Genomic DNA, 23,281 nt, shown 5'->3' on the forward strand with positions numbered 1-23,281 from the left:
GCCCATACAATTTGAATTTGATTCAATGAAGGAACTGAAATGTAGACATCAACTCACCAATGACAATCGATATCGCGATACGTGATAGTTCTTGAGAGAGATAGTGGCGGCGACGTTTATCAATTGTCGACAAGAAATAACCGTGCCAGATTAATCTTTTACTGGTGACGACAATGCGCGGATGGGAGAGGCAAAGGACAACAGAAGGCGATGGCGAAGGCGGATATTTGGATGAATTAGGATATCATAGGCGTTGATGGTAAAATAGTAGTGGTTAGACCCTAGACCCAAAAGCCGGAAGGGGAGTGAATGAATAGACACAGGGCAGTACAGCAGAGAGAGCAAGAGGGAATTAAGAAAAGGAGAGGGAAGGAAGCCGTAGTTACGTTAGAAGAAAGATGAGACAAGGCGAGTTGAGTAGGGTTCGATGCGAATGGGCAATGGGAATGAGAATCACAATGGGTGGTCGGCGACACCGTCACCAGAAGACAATCGTTGATTGGTTAGGTGTGCATGAGCCAGCTAGATGGGAACTGGAACTGGAACTGCTAGAAGCCAAAGAACGAAGAGAAAAAGAAAAAGAGATGAAATGAAATGAATGATGGATACTAGCCAAGAAAAAGGTACCGACTGGTCTGGTGCAGATCGCGGCGTTCGATCAAGTATCTCTGTGATAAACCTTACCTACTAGACTTGGTTAGCAGGGTCCTTTCTGCTGCTACCGCTCTAGTCCCGGACGCTTTCATTTATTTGCATTGGGACGGGATCCATGAATCTTGTTCATTCATTACCCGAACAGGGACTGTACTGTACCTTAGTATCCGTACATTGTACAGATCTACCTCTTTCAAGTCTGACCACTGCGGATGGATCTCGTACCTGACAATTGATTTTTACAATGAGTTGACCTTCTAAAGCTCAGCGCATCTGTGTCCTGACTTCCCCGAAAAGCAGACAGCCGTCGCGCCTTCCAAAAGAGTAGAAGCTGCGGTACTTCACCTGCACTGTACCTGAGCTAGAGGTCATGTAGTTTGGGGACCCCGGCCTGCAACCGATCCATCCTTACCTTACAGAATCATCCTGGAGAGTATCAAAGCGGGCTTCAGGGACGGACCCTCTCTTCTCTTCTCTTTTTGTACAACGAAGTACTGCTCAATTCCCATTTCCAGCAGCGCAACTCAGAGGCAGAGCAACTGAAAATGGGAACAACGATCCGCTAAAAGGCCTGATCTGGGCTGCACAACACGGTACCTGGTCGCGGTGACTCAGTGCTCAATTAAGTACACCAACTGCTGCTCGCATCCAAGTATACAGTGTGCAATTCCCCAGCGCAGCCTTGAGCTCGGAGCGTCCCCCACTTCAGTACTGACTATATCAATCGCTTGGAAGAGAAAAAGACTCTCCCCATGTCGATAGGTGGTCGATCCATTGGTTGCCCAGCGGATCTTTCACACGCTGGTTGCTGATGCGAAAGCCCTGTACTGCGCTGCGCTTGAATGCACAGTGATCATCCTTGCATCTGCCATGACAGCGCTGCAGGGCGGGCAGCAGGAAGCTGCAGAGAGCCGCGCCTTTTCACATCCATCTCTCAAGACTCAAGGCAAGGGAAACTCATTGTCTCTGCGAGCAGCCATGTCTAAGCAAGCACAAGCGAACCCTCCCAGGGACCAACTCAATACCAAATCAACAAGACTAGGTCCAGGTCCAGCCAGATCCAGGCCAGGTGAGGTCAAGTGGAGAAATGGTGCCATTTGCTTGGCTGTGGATAACATTAACACCCATGAGGGCATCCATGGCAATGCTACTGTATGGTACCGTAACATGGCTTCAGACGACGAGCGGGCATTAACGAAGGCGTCTCAAAAGGTTAGACTACCTAGTTGGAGACGCGCTTTTGCGCAATTGGAAAAGCATCCGCTAATTAATCAAACAAGAAACCAGACCTGCCCTGATGCTCGATGTTTCGTCCCATCCGCTTGCAGAACGAACGACTTGATTAGCCTTTCGGAGCCTGGTGGGTCATAGTTGGCGTTCCCAGTTGGATCAGATATGGCATGGCCTTCTGGGGTATAGCGTCCCTGCCGGACGGGATGATCATGAAAGCCAAACCACAGGCGGTCGAACGATCCAAGAAGAGAAGAGAAGAGAGATACGTTCAACCAATGTCTTGGAAAGTTGCCAACGTCTTACTTGCAAAAAGCAAAGCACAAGCAAAAGCCGACTTGTGGACGACGAGATGATGATTGCTTTTTTTGAAAGTTCGATTTCAACCAACATGTCACGCGGGCGGGATGATAATAGCCTATACCTATGCTGCTGCCAGGGAGCCGACAATTGAATGGCTGGCCACAGGATACATAGTACATGGTAGGTGTTTATTGAGAGAGTCACCTGTGGAACTGCACTGTACTGTACGGAGAAGCACTCGATCTACAAATAGGGGGCAGTTTAAGAACTGTGGAGTTACATTTGTTACAGCTCTTTGATGCACGGCGAGACGATTACCCAATGACGCTGCGCTCCGATGGCCGTTTGTTGGTTGGTTTGAAAGAGAGATGAGCCGCTGCATGGCATTAATGAAGCATCGCTCTGTTGCGCAGTCAGCTTGAAACATCTTTCATACAGGACCACGACCTGGTTAACAGCGGGATTCCGACTCTGACTCTGAAATGGATGCCCACTAGTGAAGTCAACTCAAACTTCTTTGATCATTTCGGCTCGGATCCGAGTTTCATTTAACCTGCAGCATCCATGGCCTATCACTCAGCTCAACTCAACGCAGGAACTTGGTTCGAAACGACGATTTTCACCTTCACAAGTTTACCGGTCGTTCCCAGGCACCGCATCACTATAAGTACACTGAAGCTATAACTATCCGCGAATATTCCTGCAACTGTCCTACTGTCAGGAGTCTGGTGTTTGATTTGCGATTGGCCCACCGTCGATGTAATATCTGCAACACTGTACCAGGTCAACATTAATGGATGGTTGGTCAATTGACTTACAAGAGCTGTATCAACAAACATCGACAGTATGAGACTAAAGAAATAGATGTTTCATCCTCGGTTCTCCGGCTACCTTCGCTGCTTGCTATACGTTCCAATTGCCTGTTTATAGCATTGATATACACTCCACTTATTATATCGTCCTCAATTATTCTGCTCCATTATTACTCCTCGAGTTCAAGTTTGAACGCAGCACGAACGAGATAAGGGTCGGCTCACTGCATCGAGGCGCTTACCGTCCCGCTCAAACGAATCGAATCGGCCTTATGCTATTATCGTCCGCCTCCGATTTTCTGTCTGCCGTGTCCTACGGTAACTGAGTATCCATATTCTCCGCACTGCAGTGCCGCTCTGTTCTCTGTGCACTCTTTGAAGTCAGCCGAACTCAAATCATCCTGTTCGCTCATGATCGTTTTGATGATGTACAGAATCGCTAGCTTGAAGCAGTTGTTATTATCTGCTCCACCTGGACCACTTAATACCGTCGAGCTCCTTGTCTCCTGACTGGGATCTTCCTAGTTTCTGGGTCTCTGGTCAGGGTCGTCGCAGGCACTACGAAAGGGGGATCGCCCGAGAAGTACCAGGGGTCTTTCCAGTCACCAACCCAGCACTGTAGCGGTTCTGTGCGGAAGAGAAGATTATGGCGCGGTTGTAGAAGCCATCTAGAAAGAGTTGCCTGTGCCGTAATCCCTGTTCCGTTGCTTTTCCCCCTTCCACCGGAACGGTTCGACACGAACTGCAGTCTTGTTCTGTTCAAGACTGCCCGCGCTCTGACACTTGCTAGCGTTCCCAGAAGTCTAACTACACGCAGCGCAAATACCGTCGGGAACGACTCGTTACTGCGGCTGGCAACAGGAACAAGAACATGCTACACCCGCATGGCATTGTACCACGCACTTTATTTGCGGCACAGCCTGCGTCCCTGTGTATATTCGGACTTGATTCTTTTCTCCGTAACGTCGTTACCTTGACTACACTACAAATCGGTTCAACGGTCGAACAGTTGTTGGTGACGAAGGATTCGATCGTACGGATACATTGCATTGCGCTCGAACACATTCACGTATTTACAATGCTTCTCGGCTCCATCATCAGATCTACCACTAGTCTGGTGCCAATTCTTGAGTTTTGACTACGCAGTATTGTCGATCATCAACGAAATGCTCAAGATCCAGAAGCTAAACGCAAAGCACATGCCATTGCCGTTATCATCCTGGATCTTGAAGAGGCCTGACAGTGACCAGTGATGGGTGTGTGCTGTGACTTGTCTTTAATTTAGAAGCTTCCACCCTGCTTCCATGGCTTCCGTCGCTTGCAGTTTTGGCCGACCTAGCTATCACGATCAGCAAGCCGAAACACAATCTCACTCAGGGTACAGAGGTAGCCTCTAAAAGTCCTTGCCTGCCAAGAGCGATTAGCATTAATCCCTGCAAGCCCTTGCAGGGGCTATATATATAAATTTGTATACGATCTTGCTATAAGTGATTTTACTGTTATTTCTTATTCCTTTAATATTAGCTAAAATAGTATATTATATAGATATTGTAATATAGGTATTAGTAGTAATATTAAAATCCTTTGCTAGTAGTAGTAAGACTACTGCTAAGATCTATAGTATAATAGAACTCTTAGTCTATATAATTAATAGTATATACGCTAAGGTAATAAAGTAAGGCTTTAAGCCTAATAAAGTATTGCTTTATTTAGTTAATAAGTATCTTAAAGATACTCTGCAGTTAGGTTACCTAACTAAGTAAATAGGGGAAAACTAAGACCTAGTTATTATATAGGTTAGCTGGGATTAATTTAGTAAGGAAAAAACTACTATTAATATCTCTAGGGAACTTAGCTTATAGGGATTAGAGATCTTAATATCTATAGTAAGATAGATCCTTAAGGCTATAGGATATAGGAAAACTAAGCTAACTAGGAAGCCTAGACTAACTGCTTAGATATATAAGAAATACTTAGAATAGTATTTTGCTTATAAAGACTAGACTTTAGAGGATTAGAAAGCTGTAATTTAGTTAGATAAGACTTCTATTATCTTACTGTATTAGTATAGTAGATATTAGATTTAGAGGAAGCTAGATAAATAGTTCTTAAGAAGCTATATTTGTAAGAGATAGAAAGGTTTTAGTAAGTTTATATTTTAAGCTACCTTTTTATATAATAAAAAGGGTCTTTATTATTACTAGACTTTAAAGATTTCTAAGGAAAAGAAGAAAGCTACTATTATAATAGATATAATAAATATAGCTCTTAAGCTAGTTATAAAGGAAAAGTAGGAAATTAAGAATAGTATAAGAAAACTAAGTCTTTATAACTTACTAGGTAAGAAGCCTATATAGTAATAGAATAAGAATACTAGTAAGCTTATTTAAGAGGAAAAGAAGGGAAGGATTAACTAGTAGAGGTATTAGTATAAGATATTGCTATTAAAATTACTTCCTTTTGCAAAGGAATATATAAAGAAAAGACTAGATACTATTGTATAGGAAGATTAGGCTTTTGCTTATAAATACTATATATAGTAGGCTATATATAATCTTTAGGGTATTTAGTAACTTCTTTAGTGTTTAAATTTGCTAGATTTAAATACTATAGAGCTTACTTAGCTGTAGATAAAGAGAATAATAATAAGAAAAGGTACCTTAAAGAATAGAAGTAAAGCTATTTATAGGTAAGAGGTAGTGTAGAATAATCTTCCTTAATAAAAGATATAGGTGTAGATAGAGAGGCTGCTAGCGTATATTAGGAAAATTATTAACTGTAAAGGAGGGAATAAGTACTTAGAAGGTAGGGATTATCCCTTAGTTAATAAAGTACCCTAGCTATTACCCTACTTTTAAAATTTTAGCGTTGGCAAGGACTTTTGGAGGCTGCCTCTGTATTTGCTGTATTGACTGTACCCAGATTGCGGATAGCCAGTCGCTCGGTTAAGCTTTACCGTTCATGTTGACCCCTACCTTCCCTTACGGATACAGTACTGTTCAGAGTATATACTACTAATCAGAAGCTTGTCGGCAACCTCGTCGTGACTGAGTCAAGGACGAAGGACCAAGTGCTCATTGGCCCCTTGACGACCAGAACGAGTCGCGAACCCAGCAAACCAACGCCACAACCATCTCCCCTACTAAAGTTGACATCGTAATTGGCAGGTGTTGGGCCTTTTGATTACGCCATTGGATTTCGATTTATTTTGGCGTTTTGGCGGACGCATGGATGGATGATGATGGCGATTTGGCGATCCGGGCCTCTCCAGCACCTTACTGTACAGTAATTCTGCGATCACATGGATGTACTTGAAACCAGGATATTGGTCACTCAGATATGCGGGACTTTGCTGGCCAAAGTCGATAGACACGTCTCCATCTGTTTCGTCTCCGATGCATCTATGAACTACAGATATCTGGTTTCTATACACAAGCAGCGGTTCTTTCGCTAAGATCCTGGCCTCAGATCCTCATTGCTCTACCTATCCTTGTTCCAAGCTCCCGGGTTGTCGGTTTTGATAGTTCGAAAACTGAAAACCATACGAGTGACGATCATCATCTATTTTCTGGACAGTTTGCTGCGTTCAATGTGGCCAATATACCTACATATGATATCTGTACATCGATCAAGTATCATAGTTGCTGCGGGTATCCGCAACCCGTTTGCTAGAGGAGAGGTATCCGTTTAATACTAGTCCATTCGGTATCATATCAACCAGAAGCGTACCCATTCCAACCCTTGCTAGTAGCGGAAGCCCTCGGACCCCAAATTTCACGATAAATAAAGTAATTTCACAACGACCAAAGCCACTCAATCTTGAGGGTGAACAAAAGTCATCTAATTGAGTGGAGTCAATGTTTTGTTTTCTAGGTATCCGTATCCGTAGACTCTACCTTTTCTCGAATGAAACATGCCCAGGGTGACCACATGGCGAGCTCGTTCCGATTTCGATCTGCTGTTGACCTGCATATCATCTGTGGAGTTTTGGCACTATGGTACTCTATACTGATGGCATCATTACTTGACGGACATGTTACATTCATAGGATGCAGATTTACTGTTCTTCTCTTGCAATATGCTCATACTATTGTACTGGTAATGTTCTCCTAGCAAATCTATTGTCTCATGTTCACAAGTGTGATACTCGTTCAAGGCAGGTCTATCGAGCAATGACAATACGGTTTCTCGACAATCTAATCAAGTGATATTTTCTTGGGACATGTTGGTCGTCACGTTCACACTTGTTGAAGGCTTTCCGCTGGAGACCCCCAGCGGAATCTACAACAGTGCGGTTAGGCTTCACACATTGGAGGGTTCGAAAATGCCTGCTTTCTTTTCTCTACGGGATTCCGAGTCCTTACCCTAGCCCTTGGATTGCCCTATCAACTCCGAAACCTAGACTCAACAATCTGGCGGATAGCGACGAGGGCTCGCATCCAGTGCGATCCACGTATCTCTCATTATGCTAAACGCGATCAGAAGCAGCTCTCTGCCTACCAGAATACAAGGTTACGCCAATGGAGACGGCTGGGGCGGTTGAGTTGTCTGTTGGATCTCAGATCTAGTGAGGACGAAGCTGTGAATGTCCTAACCAACCGCGATACTTGGTTACAAGCAAACAACACGCCCAACATTGAAATTTCTCACGAATAGGATTCCAATCCCAAAGCTTCGTTTGGTCTATACCGAATATGTCTTCTTCCACCAACTACAATGCTATTGCCAGTCTCACAAACATGATCCAAACCAACACAACTACCGGTTTTTCGGGAATAGCGATCCTGGATAAAGCCTAAAGGTCTGTTATTCGAGGCAAAGGCCGTCAAACAAACGTTCCCCAACCTTAGGGGCATTGTCAAGAATGGAGGCTTATCCTGTAGACGACAATAGAAGTCAATTGGTGACAGACTTGGAGTCGTTTATTAGCTCGATAGAATTCACTTCTATGTATGGTGGGTTTGTTCCGGTGACCAAGCCTCGGATCGGGTGGCTTGGAGCTTGAATCGATATTTGTTTGCGGTAGTATTTGGAGGCTTCTCATGGTTTGCATGAGTATAGCCTATAGAAGTTGAGGATAGTCTCGACCAACGAAGTACATATTGTACGAGATTGGTATAATTGGAGCAAAAGTCCAGCTGTCTTATCCGTACCTGCATGTGCCTTGGCCCTTGATATTCATTGCACGGCAGCTAAACTACCATCTTGAGCAACTCCTGTCAACCTCTTCTCCCATTTGGAATGGAATCCTTTTCAGTATTCGTCTTGTCCTTAATTCATGAATGTCAAGTGGCCAGAATCTTGCTTAGAAACTGAGGTGGCTGGGTAAACGCATAGAAGTGTTGGTCTAGGTTGTTCTAGAGTGCCAGTACGTACTGTTCTGCAGTAGCCGCAGGGTGTCAGAAGAATTGGCCATCATAAGCACAAGAGACGAAATAGTTTAGTCATTTTATGCTAATTTAGATGAGAATCTAGACTACTTTATTTTGGTAGCCTAAGCCTTAGAGGACATTTCTTCTGTTACCCACCTAGAGTAGGTAGGCAGAGGTAGAGAGGCCTCACATTAATCAAGTACTTACCTATACCTAGGTAGTCTAGAGTGAAGAAAAATAATCCGTAGCTTGATCTGCTCTGCCTTGGCACAAGTACCTGTCCTGTCCTGTCCTGTCCTGACTGTACCTTGGCGGCGCCCACTATTGCCAACACATGCAGATCGCCAACACAACATCAGTTAGCCAAAGCTTCAATCCTGATTTGAGACACCGACAAAGTCCAAAACCACGGGCAACAGCGCAGAAATATACTTCTTTTTGGACGTAAAACAAACATCAGCAGCTGGAATTCAATCAATACCCCTAAAATGTCTATTCCTATGCAACGTCTGGGCGGTCGCGGTACGTCAATGCTCTAACCTGTAGCACCGAGCTGGTCGTTCCATGTTTGCGCCGGAAGCGGGAACGCGATAATTCTGTCTGCAACAAACTTTTCAGCGACGTTGAACGCTGACAACGGGTTCCGTTTAGCCTTTGCCCATGATGACGACAGTATCGAACAAGAGTACGATCGATTGAGAGACTTGGCGCGAGCCGAGGCAGGGAAGCGTAACGATTGCTTCTCGCGCGTACGTCACATCACATTCTATCAACGCCTCAACTGTCAAGGACATAACTGACCTCCCCTGCAGTCGCGCCAGGCCTATGAAGATGGAGATGGCGCTGGAGCAAAGGAGCTCTCCAACGAGGGTAAAGCGCACGCCGCGCGCATGGACGACTATAACCAGCAAGCCGCCGATTTTATCTTCCGCGAGAACAACGCTGCTGGACGCGTAGGAGAAGACTCAATTGATCTCCACGGCCTTTTCGTCGAGGAGGCCGAAAGAATCCTTGAGGAACGTATTCGTTCCGATCAGGCCAACGGCCAGACACACCTGTACGCCATTGTCGGCAAAGGAAACCACTCTGCTGGTGGTGTGCAGAAGCTCAAGCCCAAGGTTGAGGAGCTATGCCAGGAACTCGGACTACGATACGAGACTGATGAAGACAACACCGGAAGGATAATCATCAACCTTCAGGGAGGACAGCCTGTTCCCCCCTCGCACTCTGGAGGCCATGGCGGTTACCCTGGCGGACAACAGCACCACGGTGGACACCAGCATCACCAGCCTCAGCAGGAAGAGCAGAACGACGATCTCATTACCATCATTTTCAAGAAGCTGGAGAAGGCTTGCTGTACGGTCATGTAAGGCTGGGAATGCCCTACTGGTTGCTGTTTTGGAACGCTTTCTTGAATTGCTTATTTGATGCGTTTTTATACCCTGCCTGATTGTGTGGGCTTGGAGAACCGATACTTTTCGCAGTCTGTTGTATATGGCTGCTATATCTGGTCAGGCATCCTGTTCAAGATAGATGATTTAGATGATATATGTGAGACGCTGCATTTTGGTAGAGACGAAAGCGTTTGGAATAGCAAATCATTATTGTTTCTAATTACTGAAAGGCTCCTCTATATCCTCAAACATTCATAGATATGCTTCATAGTTGTACATGTGTGTCATAAGCCAGCCCCTTTATGCCTCGGTTGTGGTCTTGTTTCCAGCCTCTTCATGCACGATGGCAGGCTTTGAGGCCTTGTTGAGGGTGAACCCAACCGCCTCACAGATGATAGCCACGATCATCTCCATGAGGATACCAGTACCGAGATAGATCCAGACGTCCTGCTTGTGACCGCCCAGAATAAGAGTGCAGGTGTAGGCGAGTCGAACAATAACGAACGGCAAAGAAGCGCCAACTGCAATGAGAATCCGGTGCTCGCCATCAACAATATAGGATTGGTTGCGAAGAGCGAGGAGGAACTGGCCGACTACCAGTACAAGAACGACGATCATAAGGCTAACACCAACTTTGCTCTCGGTGCTGTACTTGATAGTGGGTGAAGCACCGTCAAGAGTATAGTTGGAGCTGGCACCGCCAACAGAGATGAGGATGATGGCCGCAAGCATCAGCAGGTGGACGGCACGCTGATAGAGAGCATTAACACCAGTGCCACCCTGGCTCTTGATAGTATTGAAGAGGCGATCAAGCAGACCGAGGAGAATGAGAATCAACGGACCAAGACCGAGACCATTGAGGACGATCCAGCCAATGTAGAGGTTTGTGTTGTCAGGGTCGTGAATAGTAGCGAGAAGCATGGAAGAGCCAATGAGACGGGCGAGGGATAGGATGCAGATGTAGAACCATCCAGCGTTGCGAGAGAAACCATGGGTTCTGCAGAGGAAGAGAGCGCCGAAAAGGAGGAATGTGTATACAACGATCTCAGCGATGGCGATCTCATCGTGGGTGTCGATAGAGCGAGCCATAGTGTATGTATGTATTGTTGAGTGGTAGGTTGTATGTATAAGTGGTGAGCAGAAGGTTGTCAATAGTTTTAGAGTAGTAGAGATGAGAGATATTTTCTATTGATATTGATCGATGACTGGATTTTAATACAACTTCAACTCGGGAGATACGAGTGTCTTTATACATTTCAATCCCAACTCACATCTTCAGCTTAACCAAGGGAATACCGTTCGGTCGACAGAGCGGCATCATCATAGCCTCAAGCCATATCCACAAGGGTATGGATGGGAAGCTCGAGTGGCTTTCCCGAAAGAGATGCGAGTATTTGGTCAACTAGGAAGTGTAACATAACATCAAGATCAACCTTGACGCCTGGTGCATCCTCTTAGTTTGCGAGATGAGAGAATGCGAGTCTTCAGAGTCGAATGATATGCCAAACCTGGTTTAGCGTAGGGTCCACTCCAAGTGGCTGTAACCTTACTTTCCCTTGTAGGGCTGTTGATTCGAGTGCCGTCGTTCCGTCCAGAGCGAAGCTCAGCCTCTAACGACTTTAACGAGAGCGAAGAACCTCTCATGACGATGATTTATGATGCAGGTGAGATTATGGCTCCTAACTAATATGTGAATTGATTAAAACAATCCTTTCGAGATGCATTTTTATCTAAACGCGTGGACAATGACTTTCAATTCATTTCGGCTCTCCCGTCTATATTCTCAGTGCATGATTACAATCATTCGTACTGTACTGGACTGGACTGAACTTGCTCTTCTTCGACAAACAATTCGATGTAGTAACTTGAATTAATTCACCTCATACTCAAGCTTTGCTCTGTTGATCAGATTCAAGGGTCTTGCAGATACTGTACAGTAATTCAATTTACAGTACTTGAGGCCCCACACAAAGAACCCCAGTCCAGTGACGTCGAGTTGAGTCGGGTCTTTCCAAAAATTCTCCAATCGATAATTAACTTCAACCCCTCTATCGGGCTAAAATCCCATACTTTGACAATACCGCAAAAAGACTCCAAAATCACATGCCCATCACTTGTTACTAGACGCTGTTTCTTTGCTGGTGCTTTGAGTCGCCATTCTAAACCAAGACGATGCCTGTATGTCCACGTCATGCGACCACTTACATACTGCCCCCCAGCTAACAGCCATATTCCACAAGCTCATCATCGTCTCTGGACTGCCCACGTCTGGCAAGTCAACTCGCGCAAAACAACTACATGACTATCTCTCCAAGCGGATAGTTGACACGAAATATCGTTTGCATCTCATTTCCGATGAATCTCTCTCCATATCCCGCACCGTTTACGACCTGTCTCCCGATAAAGTCCGCGCACATACCCGATCTGCGAATGCCTCGGAGAAGGATGCCCGCGCTGCCATCTACGGCGCTGTTAAGCGCGTGCTCAGCGACAGGGACATTGTGATCCTGGACGGTTTGAATTACATCAAGGGCTGGAGGTATCAACTGCACTGCGAATCTAAAGCTGTGCGCACGCCTAGCTGCATATTGCAGATCGGATGCTCAGTAGACAAGGCACGAGAAGCCAACGAGGAGAGAATACGAAAGAAGGAAACCGATTCAACCAAGGCCATGGGGGGCGAAGAGACGACAACCGATGCGAATAACACCGACGATGCGATTGTCGATTCCACAGAGCCATACGAGCCGGATAACTGGGACAACTTGGTATTCCGATACGAGGAGCCCAACCCGATGACCCGATGGGATAGCCCACTCTTCACACTCATTTGGGAAGACGACGAAGCACAAACAACAAAAGTCTTTTCCGACCTCTGGGACGCAATAGCAGGCGAGGCCCGTAAGGTTGTGCGTCCAAACCAAGCAACTATACAACGCGGGAGAGAAGAAAGCGGTGACTATCTATACCTTCTAGACAGAGAGACATCGGATGTCGTGAAGCGCATAGTGGAGGCGCAGCGTGAGGGCGACAACGTTGATGAGGTGCGGATACCGTCTGGTTCCAATGAACTTACGATATATCTACCGGCAGGGAAAAAAGTTGGGCTACCGCAATTGCAGCGGTTGAGGAGGGCATTTATGGGGTTGAACAGAGGCGGTATCGGATTAGAGGCCGTGGGCGACATGAAGTCGTCTAGGTTGAGGGATACTTTTGTGACGTATCTGAATGATGCGTTTGAGAAGGACGAGTGAAGCTACTGCCTAATAAAAACGACAGTTACTGTTCGCTTTGAGCTTGTATTTCTACGGCATAACTTGTCGGAATGTCGTCTGGTGGATATTCAACATGACCTCATTAATCGTGGTAGAAAATATAGTGCTAGACGTCATATCGCGAATACCCATTAAACATCCATATTCACGCAACATCACATGCGCCATTCAAACTTTAACTGAAAATCTTTGAGAGTCTTTAAAGGCAAGACCTGCTCTAGTATTTGCTTGCACCATGAGTTTTGAAAACCAACAGAGCTTGTCATTGGTCAAAGCGTTATGCCTTTTAGGGTAGCTTTACTCTATGTTTTGGCAGTAATGCAGCTGACACGGCTCGTTCATTGAAGTATGTTTGTTATAACCTTGAATAACAACATAGTTACGGAGTACCCTCCATGCGATTGTACCAAAGCTTGTAATGTTTGAGCACATTATGTATACCTACCTACCTAGGTAGTTAGTAACACTTCTTAGTCACGACTTGCGTACTGTGTTGTACCCCATCAACTGACTCGCAAGCTTGATACAAGAATAGGCGCACATCAGTCAGTCAATTACACGGATGAGTTGAAGACGAAGTATACCTATTCGTATAGCTTGTGTTAATCCACGCATGTGTGAAAGCATAACATGGTCCGGATCTAGACCTTTGGTATCATGCACCTTGCCGAAATATCTCAGTTACACAGATAGGCCAGCTGTGTTTGTAAGCTGTTTGCCTCTCTTTCTCTCGAAGCATCCAGTAACTTGTTGCAAAAGGAACCAGTGGTTAATAAGATATTACAAAAAAATAGAATGGGGAGCAGAAATGAAAAACGAACGGCGGGTGAGTCAAGACTGGCCTGGCCCATTGACATCCATCACCGTCATCTGAGACGCTATCGGTCGAGGAGCAGCAGTAGGCAACTGGGGCCGCGCAACAATTGGATCTGCCTTTGATCCGCCATGGATGACCGTCAAATGCTACAGTACAGTAGAGTATAGTCTAGAGTGTGACATGCAGGAACTAAAGGTACTATTAGGTACTGAACATACACTCCATACTTCCATTTGTCCCTGCGTGAAAGGACGGATAGAAAAGTGGCGGGTGAAAGAGAAATCTTATTATGTATGGCATTGAATCTGATAAATCGCCCAATGGAAGCTTCTGCTGGCTTCCACCTGCCTTGTCTCGGTACCTTATGTAGTCGTCACTCTGTGCGTGCCTGTTGCTACCACCTTGCAACCGTGCTGCATCATAGTGCCAGCCTAGAGCCCCACCACCAACCCGGCTGAGCTAAGCTGTCTCAACATCATTGTTCCGCCCCGATTCCAGGGCATCCGGTGATATCATTGGCCCACAGCTGTGGCGGTCGGCCAGTGAATCGCTGTCAACAGCCGTTTCGGAGGGAAGGTGCCCTGTGGCCTTTGAACAGCTCGAACCTTCGTTGCCTCCGACCTTTAGGTAAACCTTTGACCTCAACTCTGCTTCTACTTTGCAACTCTCAACTCCAACACTCTTCTTTACACTCTCTCCTCTTCTCCCTCCTCATCTCCCCAATTTCTATTTAAACACCAAATACGACACTCAAAAGTCATCACTTGGCTTTTCCGCAACTCTTACAGCCCCCGCTCCTTTCGTCATCACCAAGCCAGTATCAGCTTCGCTTGAAGCATTCAGATAACCACCATGGCTCCCCAGCCTGACGAGCACCCCCACAAGAAGGTCAACCTGACGTACGTGATTCCCAGTTCCCGGAATCAGCTAAAATAGTTGTACCTTCCACTGTGAACAGACTGGCTAACATAATTGCAGCGACCCCTCCGGCGCCGAGGTCAAGAACGTTCGTGACATTCGATTCCATACGACTTTCCAACATATAGCTAACCTTACTGTAGGAGGACGATGTGGCGACCGCGATTCTCAAGAAGAAGAAGAAGCCCAACCAGTTGATGTAGGTAATCTGCGTTGTACAAAGACTAGGCAAATAACTGACATCACCAAGGGTTACCGATGCCGTCAACGATGACAACAGTATCATCGCCCTCTCCGAGGCCACCATGGACCAGCTCCAGCTCTTCCGCGGCGACACCGTCCTGGTTCGAGGCAAGAAGAGAAAGGACACCGTTCTCATCGTCCTCGCTGACGAGGAGCTCGATGACGGTAGCGCTCGCATCAACCGAGTTGTTCGTCACAACCTGCGAGTCAAGCACGGTGACATGATCACCATCCACCCCTGCCCCGATATCAAATATGTCAGTATAATCGCGAGATCACTCAATAGCAAAGCATCTAACACGTATCCAGGCCAAGCGCATTGCTGTTCTCCCTATCGCTGATACCGTCGAGGGTATCACCGGTTCTCTATTTGACGTTTTCCTCGCCCCCTACTTCCGAGAAGCTTACCGACCTGTCCGCCAAGGAGATCTATTCATTGTTCGCGGTGGTATGAGGCAAGTAGAGTTCAAGGTTGTCGAGGTTGATCCCCCAGAGTACGGTATTGTCGCACAAGACACCGTCATTCACTGCGAGGGCGAGCCTATTCAGCGTGACGAGGAGGAGAACAACCTCAACGAGGTTGGTTACGACGATATCGGCGGATGCCGAAAGCAGATGGCACAGATCCGAGAGATGGTTGAGCTTCCTCTCCGACATCCCCAACTTTTCAAGTCCATCGGTATCAAGCCTCCCCGAGGTGTTCTGCTCTATGGACCCCCTGGTACCGGTAAGACTCTGATGGCTCGAGCTGTCGCCAACGAGACCGGTGCTTTCTTCTTCCTTATCAACGGCCCCGAAATCATGTCGAAGATGGCCGGTGAGTCCGAATCGAATCTGCGAAAGGCTTTCGAGGAGGCTGAGAAGAACTCCCCCGCCATTATCTTCATCGACGAGATCGACTCCATTGCTCCCAAGCGTGAGAAGACAAACGGCGAGGTCGAGCGACGAGTTGTTTCTCAGCTTCTTACCCTCATGGACGGCATGAAGGCTCGCTCCAACGTCGTTGTCATGGCCGCCACCAACCGACCTAACTCTATCGACCCTGCTCTTCGACGATTCGGCCGTTTCGATCGCGAGGTTGACATCGGTATTCCTGATCCTACCGGCCGTCTCGAGATTCTTCAGATTCACACCAAGAACATGAAGCTTGGCGACGATGTCGACCTGGAGCAGATTGCTTCTGAGACCCACGGTTACGTTGGTTCCGATGTTGCTGCCCTCTGCTCCGAAGCCGCCATGCAGCAGATTCGTGAGAAGATGGATCTCATCGATCTTGATGAGGATACCATCGACGCTGAGGTTCTTGACTCCCTTGGTGTTACAATGGAGAACTTCCGCTTTGCCCTCGGCGTCTCCAACCCCTCCGCTCTCCGCGAGGTCGCTGTTGTTGAGGTTCCCAACGTTCGCTGGGAGGATATTGGTGGTCTCGAGGAGGTCAAGCAAGATCTCAAGGAGAACGTTCAGTACCCTGTGGACCACCCCGAGAAGTACCTCAAGTTCGGTATGTCTCCTTCTCGAGGTGTGCTGTTCTTTGGTCCTCCTGGTACTGGTAAAACTATGTTGGCTAAGGCCGTCGCCAACGAGTGTGCCGCCAACTTCATCTCTGTCAAGGGACCTGAACTCCTCAGCATGTGGTTTGGTGAGTCTGAGAGCAACATCCGAGACATCTTCGACAAGGCTCGTGCCGCTGCTCCTTGCGTTGTCTTTCTTGACGAGCTTGACTCTATTGCTAAGGCCCGTGGTGGATCCATGGGTGATGCCGGTGGTGCTTCCGACCGTGTTGTTAACCAACTCCTGACCGAGATGGACGGTATGACTTCCAAGAAGAACGTCTTTGTCATTGGTGCCACCAACCGACCTGAGCAGCTTGACCCTGCTCTGTGCCGACCTGGCCGTCTCGACTCGCTCATTTACGTGCCCCTTCCCGATGAGCCTGGTCGTCTCAGCATCATCAAGGCTCAGCTCCGCAAGACCCCTATCGCTTCGGACATCGACTTCGGCTACATCGCCTCCAAGACACACGGCTTCTCTGGTGCCGATATTGGCTTCATCACACAGCGTGCCGTCAAGATTGCCATCAAGGAGTCTATTGCTTTGGACATCGAGCGCCAGAAGGCTCGCGAGGCCGCTGGTGATGAGATGGACACAGATGAGGATGCTGAGGATCCTGTGCCCGAGCTGACCAAGGCTCACTTTGAGGAGGCCATGCAGATGGCTCGCCGATCAGTATCAGATGTTGAGATTCGCCGATACGAGGCTTTCGCTCAACAGATGAAGAACGCTGGCCCCGGCGCTTTCTTCAAGTTCCCCGAGGCCGGTGCCGAAGCCGCTGGTGGCGACGGCGGCAACTCTTTCGGTGACGCTGGCAATGATGATGATCTCTATGACTAAAGGACAGCAACGACTGTATGGACATGAGTCCCCTGTATTCTAATAATTTCTCTCGTATATCTCTGCGCTAGCTTACGGTCAATCAGTGTGGGCTGGATTTATCCAAGACACCTTTGGCTGCTATCGAAATGAAAGGTGGTAGAATGATAGAGGAGAGAAGAACGGTAACCTGATCATGAGGTTTTTTCTTTTGAAGATTGGGAGGATACGACTGTTGTCACGGCGTGTGACTCAAGACAGATTTGCGTTTTGATAGATGATGAAATTGATTCCCTTAGCCTTAAGTCAACATGCACGGTGACTCCACGACTTAAAGACATGTTGTCCGCTACCCTAAACATGATGAAGTTGTATTACGGTGCATATTTGTAACAGTAAGTGATTTACTGCATTGCTATGGAATTACACGACTTCGGCCATGCCAAGTAAATGCCACTTGTAACCCTAGCTATACTTTTGGTCACTGAGTCAGATATCATTCACAGTCTCAAGGTACACCATAGCTCAAACTCATTATCGAAAGAATAGTCTATTTGTTGGTTCGTGCGTAATCTCGTTTCATAGCCGTGCTTGTTTTCGGGTTTGGTATCATTCGTCCTGCGCACCATCTGTGAATGAATATAGTTATATGCATTACGTTTAGCTTCTTATTCAAGAGAGGCACTAATTAGCCCATCTTTGTGGGCTTAGCCTGGGTCATATCCAGGACTGTTTGCTGTCGGTATCGGTATCGATTGTAGGCTGTAGGCTGGGTAGTATAATAATGGTTTTGTTCGAGTTGTTGTTATCCGCCTTGCCACCTGCCGACCGCTTCAGTAAAGGGACGGGCTTGGTGGTGTTGGGATTTGATATGACGCCGCGCATCGTTTTGATGCCATGAACGTCCTTCTCTTTACCCCTTCTCTGATTCTTCGGCGTTGTTGTATTGTCACCCTTTCTAGGCGGATCCTTCCTCCTCGATCTCGCAAACGGCTTCTAGGCTCTCTCTAGTGACACGAAGAGCTTCCGCGACCACGGACTCTGGAACAGCAAGACTGGGCTTAACATCCGTGGCACCGTTGGTCTTAGGAGCGTCGCCGTTGGTCGCGGTCTTAGCGCTAGTGCCGTTGGAACTCGACGATACAGGGTTCAGGGCTGAGTCGTGGCGGACATCTTCGAGGACGCGACTGAGAAGGGCTGGAAAGGTGACGACCTCACCAGAGCGTAGAAGAGAGAGCGCATGCGATTGGATGGTGGTGGGCCAGTTTGTAGAGTGGGAGTTCAGAGCGTGCAGGAGGGCATCTTGTATTCTTAGAGAGGGTGTTAGTGGGACACTCATGGTGCATGCAGATTTGTAAAGGGAGGTGCATACTTGGAAACGTGACCGTCGCGTAGAAGAACAGTGTTGATCTGTGAGCGTAGATCCTGGTCCAAAGTAGCCTGTGTGTGGTTTGCGGCGCTGGAGGGCACCTTGACGGGTGTTGAGGGCGAGTTGTTCGACATGATGGCGGCGAAGAAAGAGGATGAGCCCCTTTGTAAGAGCGCTTACGAGCGGCGACCGGCAAACAGAGTGCAGGGAAGTTCCAACCAAATTGTGTACTCAAAGCAAATGTCGTTGTGAGAGCTGTCGCGAAAAGCTCCAGTGGACGATCTCGAAGCTCAACAGTCGCAGACTAGAAGCCAGTGCGTCGTTCTCGTCCGTGTGATATAGCAACGAGACTGCACTCTGTCAATTAGCAGCGGTCATTGAAGGTGGTCTGGGCTTCGACCATGGGATATATACTGACCCAAATCGTATCGACAGAGCTCAACTCAATGGCACAGAAGATAGCAGTTGATCGTCAGAATGTAGTATAGCAAGGCTGAGGCTGGGGGTGAAAAGGTTCGGGGCGCGCAAGGCTGAAAGATTTGTGGATGATCTAGCCCCCGGACTCCACTTTCGACTGTGGCTGTGCTGGGGGTATCATTCTCCTAAGTATCAGCCAATCCCAGCGACAATATCCGTAGGTAATAATGGCACTTAGACGACTTGCTTGCATGGAGATTCCAAGAGCATGAACAACCATCATTTTAAACTTCTGATCATAGAAAATAGTTGCTGATGCTCAGAAGATGTATCTGTAGTTCTTCTCGACTGACTAGAATATAGTTTTGCTTTTTCCCCAACCCTGGCGACACAATCTCTTAGCCCAGGCAGTGGCTGGCTGATCAACTGGCTGATCTTTAGCTTATTGATTTATACTACCCATTCAATATCACAAAGTGAACCTCATTAATATCGTCAAGACTGGCTTTTCGACTGTTGTCCAAGGACTTAGGTTATATTATCTCAAACCAGCAGTCTGGAGCGCATTAATCGGTCCAAGTTGTTGTTCCAACAGCAACACCATTGTTTGAATGTTCTTATAACTTTCAGATATTTATTGCCATCACTCCCTAGACAGTGAGCCACAGGAAGGACAGTGCAGTAAATAAAAGAAGTTATTAGTTCGCAAATGATGAACCGGAGTAGGCTTTGTCAGCTTCGCTCAGGTCTTAGGAGAAACTAAAACCTTAATATAATTTCGGTTGTAGTATATGAGGTGGCAGAGCATTGACAAACGAGATTTTGTTTCTTGAAAGCCCTCACATGGTCGACAGTAAGCTCGGGTGCGAGGATATAGGAGTTTGTTCGAGTGTCTAAGGTCCTATCCACGAAGAGAATGGACATCTAGGCATACACTATATACGCGACTCTTGGATAGCTCACTACCAGTAAGTAAATACTTTTAGGAACGATGAAATGGAAAATAAGGAAAGCGATTGGTATAAATAAAACAGTCTTTTGGCCTTTGAGGGTTTATGTGCTATCACACACAATGCTTTGAGTCCTAATAATAATACGCTACAAAGAATCTTGTTGGCAGGCTAAGCTGAACACCATCACAATGACTCCTCTTACCACAAGGCTCAACCGACAAAAATATAGTTCGTTGCATTCCGTCCAGTCATAATAGCAGTCCTTAGCCATCGGACACGGTGGCTGAGAAGAGAACCTTCACATTAACTATGTCAAGACGCCTACGGCACCAAGTAGTTAAATTATCCCTGAGAAAGTTTGAGGTTTGCACCAGATTACCCAGTTCCTTGTCAACGAACTTACCCTACGCTCTTGCGTCTCAACAGACCAAGAATAAGAACTCACTTGTGACGGGACAAAGTTCTATTCCCTGTTCCGTGTAGGTACTTCGGCGAGAATCGACTGACTGATACGGGATGCCATTAACCTCAACCAACGAGGACAATGCGGATGTTACCTGGTAGCACCCACTGTTTAGGCGAGGGTTCGCAACTGGCTGCGCCAAAAGGATGTGGTTATCGGGCTGACATCTGTGCCCATGACGAGAAAGAAAACAACTGTAAGGTATTCATTGGAAAGGCGTCGTCGACAGCCCCGAACCCTGCCCTCGCCAGTATGTAGTGCGCGTCCCGACGGGTACATTACCCCAGACAAGATCCCCTGCAATCGAATTTTCCGTGTAGTGGAAGGCCATCTCACACCGGAAATCCTACCTTCAAAATGGATTACTTGGGCCGACTGACGGCCCGACCCGTTGGTATACCCGGTCGCAATGTAGTAATAGAATCCAAGTGGTTGAACTGAGTGTATGTGCTTGTTTGTTCAGTGCTTGCTTCTCACACCGACATGCTGTCTTTTTTCTTGGTAGCTCGCGCCACATCGAACTTGACGAATGACCTCTTCAGTGCTATTTGGGACGACCCAATATAGTTGCCCACGGTCTTGACTCCCTCGCGTTGTACGGCTGCATTCCGAGCCATTGTATGAGCCATTTTCGCCGCGGAATTGGATAATTTGGGAACACACTGAACGTCTTTGCCTGGGGGACTGCTTGTTTGCCCATTGACCCTGGCAACCACCCCTACATAAAACTGCAATGGTATAGGCGGTGAACGATATCCAAGAAGCAACAAGAAGCTCTATATGTACATGGACTCCCTTTTACCAGCCCATCACGATTGCAGGCGAAATCAGGGAGAAGTTTGCACTATAGAAAGCTCCGTGCACGTTAGGCCGCAACTCAGATTTACCCAAGGTTTGGTGACTCTTTAGGCGACTTTGATAACAGGAATTTCTTTTCAAGGGTTACTGCTATGCCGATCCGGAGTCTTTCCAACGGTATGCATGTAGTATACCATCATGGCCTTGGCCTGTAAGTGTAAGCCTAGGGTGCCAAGGGCAACAAAGACTTTAGCACCTGCCAGATGCTGAGCATCAATCAGCTTGCGGTAGTACTTGACAACGAGCATAGTAGATATGCAACTGTCTGCAACACTAATTGTCAGATGTTCGTCATCTTGATAAGCTTTTCGCGTGGTCGGGCTAGACAACACGCCAGCTGTGCCGTGCATCAAACGAAGCTTCTCTGATAGCGCAGGGAGGCAGACACGAGGTGCTGTAGGGCGTCGAGCCTGCGACAAAACTGCCAATTGAAAGCAACACAGTCGTCTTGCAGATGGAAAGTCAGTCAAGTGCAGATTTTGAGCCATCTTCTTCATCTGTGCTCAACGTCTTGCACAGCTCAGTATCTGCTTGACTTCCCGGCAAGAAGCGGAAGGCATGAGAAAGCTGGTCAGGCGTGGAGCCTGTTACGATGCATGGCATCCTGTGGCCCCGCTACTCGTCAGTGTTTTGCTTTTTGCTGGTTACAGCTCTTCCATTACTGAGTCGTCTGGGGTCAGTATACAATGTACAGGAAAGACATATCGAGAGACCATCTCCATAAAGTGTTTGCTGTATGTATACACTTCATTGTACCAGCCCAGAGGTACCCCAGTAGAGCATCTTGTCACCAGTCATTCAACAAGGATGCAGGTATCATCTCGCCTCGCGGTGAAGCTAGTTGGGCCCATTGGAGCGGAAACCTGCAAGCTTGTTTGTATCACAATGTAACCGTTATCAAAACTCGGGATGAACCCTATTTGCTGGAATCAGCTCTTGTTAGTCGCCAGACTTGTCGGTGAGCCAGTTTCAAGGCATGTGTATACCTGAAGTGACAATATGAGCCATGTGTGTACAGTATGTTGTATGCAGAAGAACAAGGATTTGCGTTGTGGACTAGGTGTGGCTAAAGATGTTAATGGAGAAGCGAGTAGTTGAACCAATTCTTGCTTGGTGTGATTGAGGCTGAAGTGTTGGTTGGAGATTCATGTGGGGGATTATCCTCTAAGCTTGAGGCAAAGAGCATGTCCCGGACAATGAGTAGTGGGCCGATCCCCTCGTGGTCAACCGGTGAAGGGTGATACCCATTAAGGCCAACGTCCCACACCGCATCCACTCAAGTCTCAGGATATGACACCGCGGCCGCACACATATTTCCCCAGAAATGGCCATCCCGCAGCTGAAGCATACCCAGTTGCATGGTATTGCGTACAATGACGTTTGAGAAGCCAAGAGGGCTTAGTCAGAGGCGTTGCAAGCCATGGTTTCGTAGAGCAAGTCCCTCTGGTCCTTATGCTCCCAGTTCTTGGGCGTATGCGCCGATTCTGAGAGAACGAGTGATTCCCTGAACAAAATAATATCTGATTGACCAATTGCGCTCAAGACTAAATCTTGGGCAGACGAGTCACCAGATAATTGTCTGGTCGTATGTGTCGAGCCGTGTGCATAACTGCTGGTGAGCCTATGAAACACAACCTGATGGCGAGCCGCATGCGGATGTGGTGCTTGGCCCGGCCGAGACCCAATAGAACCGAGCACGCATGAAGCTTGTATGTAGAACGTTCCTGATTGAACGATGCATTTGAGGCATTGATCCGGTTGAAACCCTTCAGAGGCCTGAAGTGGAAAGCTGAATGTGAGGCAAGGTTGAAGAGACGAACTGGCAGGTTGACC

The 23,281-nt window shown here is 47.3% G+C and overlaps 7 protein-coding genes across 7 annotated transcripts; 4 read left to right on the forward strand and 3 right to left on the reverse strand.

Moving 5' to 3' along the window:
* Positions 1-1,527: 1,527 nt before the first annotated feature.
* Positions 1,528-1,907, reverse strand: B0J16DRAFT_344279 (uncharacterized protein). The gene has a single exon (XM_046128166.1). It carries the CDS (start codon positions 1,821-1,823, stop codon positions 1,596-1,598), a length of 228 nt encoding a protein of 75 aa, XP_045981173.1. The 5' UTR covers positions 1,824-1,907; the 3' UTR covers positions 1,528-1,595.
* Positions 1,908-6,729: 4,822 nt separating this feature from the next.
* Positions 6,730-7,540, forward strand: B0J16DRAFT_344282 (uncharacterized protein). Its single transcript, XM_046128167.1, has one exon. The coding sequence runs from the start codon at positions 6,906-6,908 to the stop codon at positions 7,110-7,112; it is 207 nt and encodes a 68-aa protein (XP_045981174.1). The 5' UTR covers positions 6,730-6,905; the 3' UTR covers positions 7,113-7,540.
* Positions 7,541-8,539: 999 nt separating this feature from the next.
* On the forward strand, positions 8,540-9,968 carry B0J16DRAFT_344285 (uncharacterized protein). Its single transcript, XM_046128168.1, has 3 exons — positions 8,540-8,893; positions 9,023-9,120; positions 9,184-9,968. Exons 1-3 carry the CDS (start codon positions 8,860-8,862, stop codon positions 9,739-9,741), a joined length of 690 nt encoding a protein of 229 aa, XP_045981175.1. The 5' UTR covers positions 8,540-8,859; the 3' UTR covers positions 9,742-9,968.
* B0J16DRAFT_344288 (uncharacterized protein) lies at positions 9,969-11,229 on the reverse strand. The gene has a single exon (XM_046128169.1). It carries the CDS (start codon positions 10,852-10,854, stop codon positions 10,066-10,068), a length of 789 nt encoding a protein of 262 aa, XP_045981176.1. The 5' UTR covers positions 10,855-11,229; the 3' UTR covers positions 9,969-10,065.
* Positions 11,230-11,603: 374 nt separating this feature from the next.
* On the forward strand, positions 11,604-13,192 carry B0J16DRAFT_344290 (chromatin associated protein KTI12). Its single transcript, XM_046128170.1, has 2 exons — positions 11,604-11,943; positions 12,006-13,192. The coding sequence occupies exons 1-2, from the start codon at positions 11,938-11,940 to the stop codon at positions 13,017-13,019; spliced, it is 1,020 nt and encodes a 339-aa protein (XP_045981177.1). The 5' UTR covers positions 11,604-11,937; the 3' UTR covers positions 13,020-13,192.
* Positions 13,193-14,233: 1,041 nt separating this feature from the next.
* Positions 14,234-17,711, forward strand: B0J16DRAFT_415915 (P-loop containing nucleoside triphosphate hydrolase protein). The gene is made up of 5 exons (XM_046133550.1): positions 14,234-14,756; positions 14,836-14,863; positions 14,919-14,974; positions 15,026-15,275; positions 15,328-17,711. The coding sequence occupies exons 1-5, from the start codon at positions 14,710-14,712 to the stop codon at positions 17,407-17,409; spliced, it is 2,463 nt and encodes an 820-aa protein (XP_045981178.1). The 5' UTR covers positions 14,234-14,709; the 3' UTR covers positions 17,410-17,711.
* Positions 17,712-17,877: 166 nt separating this feature from the next.
* Positions 17,878-19,206, reverse strand: B0J16DRAFT_152559 (uncharacterized protein). Its single transcript, XM_046122077.1, has 3 exons — positions 19,176-19,206; positions 18,761-19,107; positions 17,878-18,698 (listed from the first exon to the last, which is right to left on the reverse strand). The coding sequence occupies exons 2-3, from the start codon at positions 18,889-18,891 to the stop codon at positions 18,347-18,349; spliced, it is 483 nt and encodes a 160-aa protein (XP_045981179.1). The 5' UTR covers positions 18,892-19,107; positions 19,176-19,206; the 3' UTR covers positions 17,878-18,346.
* Between the last annotated feature and the right edge of the window lie 4,075 nt (positions 19,207-23,281).

Source organism: Fusarium flagelliforme (assembly GCF_020744385.1).
Source record: "Fusarium flagelliforme strain FIESC 12 MPI-CAGE-AA-0113 chromosome Unknown B0J16scaffold_5, whole genome shotgun sequence".
In the NCBI taxonomy this organism is placed as follows: Eukaryota; Fungi; Ascomycota; class Sordariomycetes; order Hypocreales; family Nectriaceae; genus Fusarium; species Fusarium flagelliforme.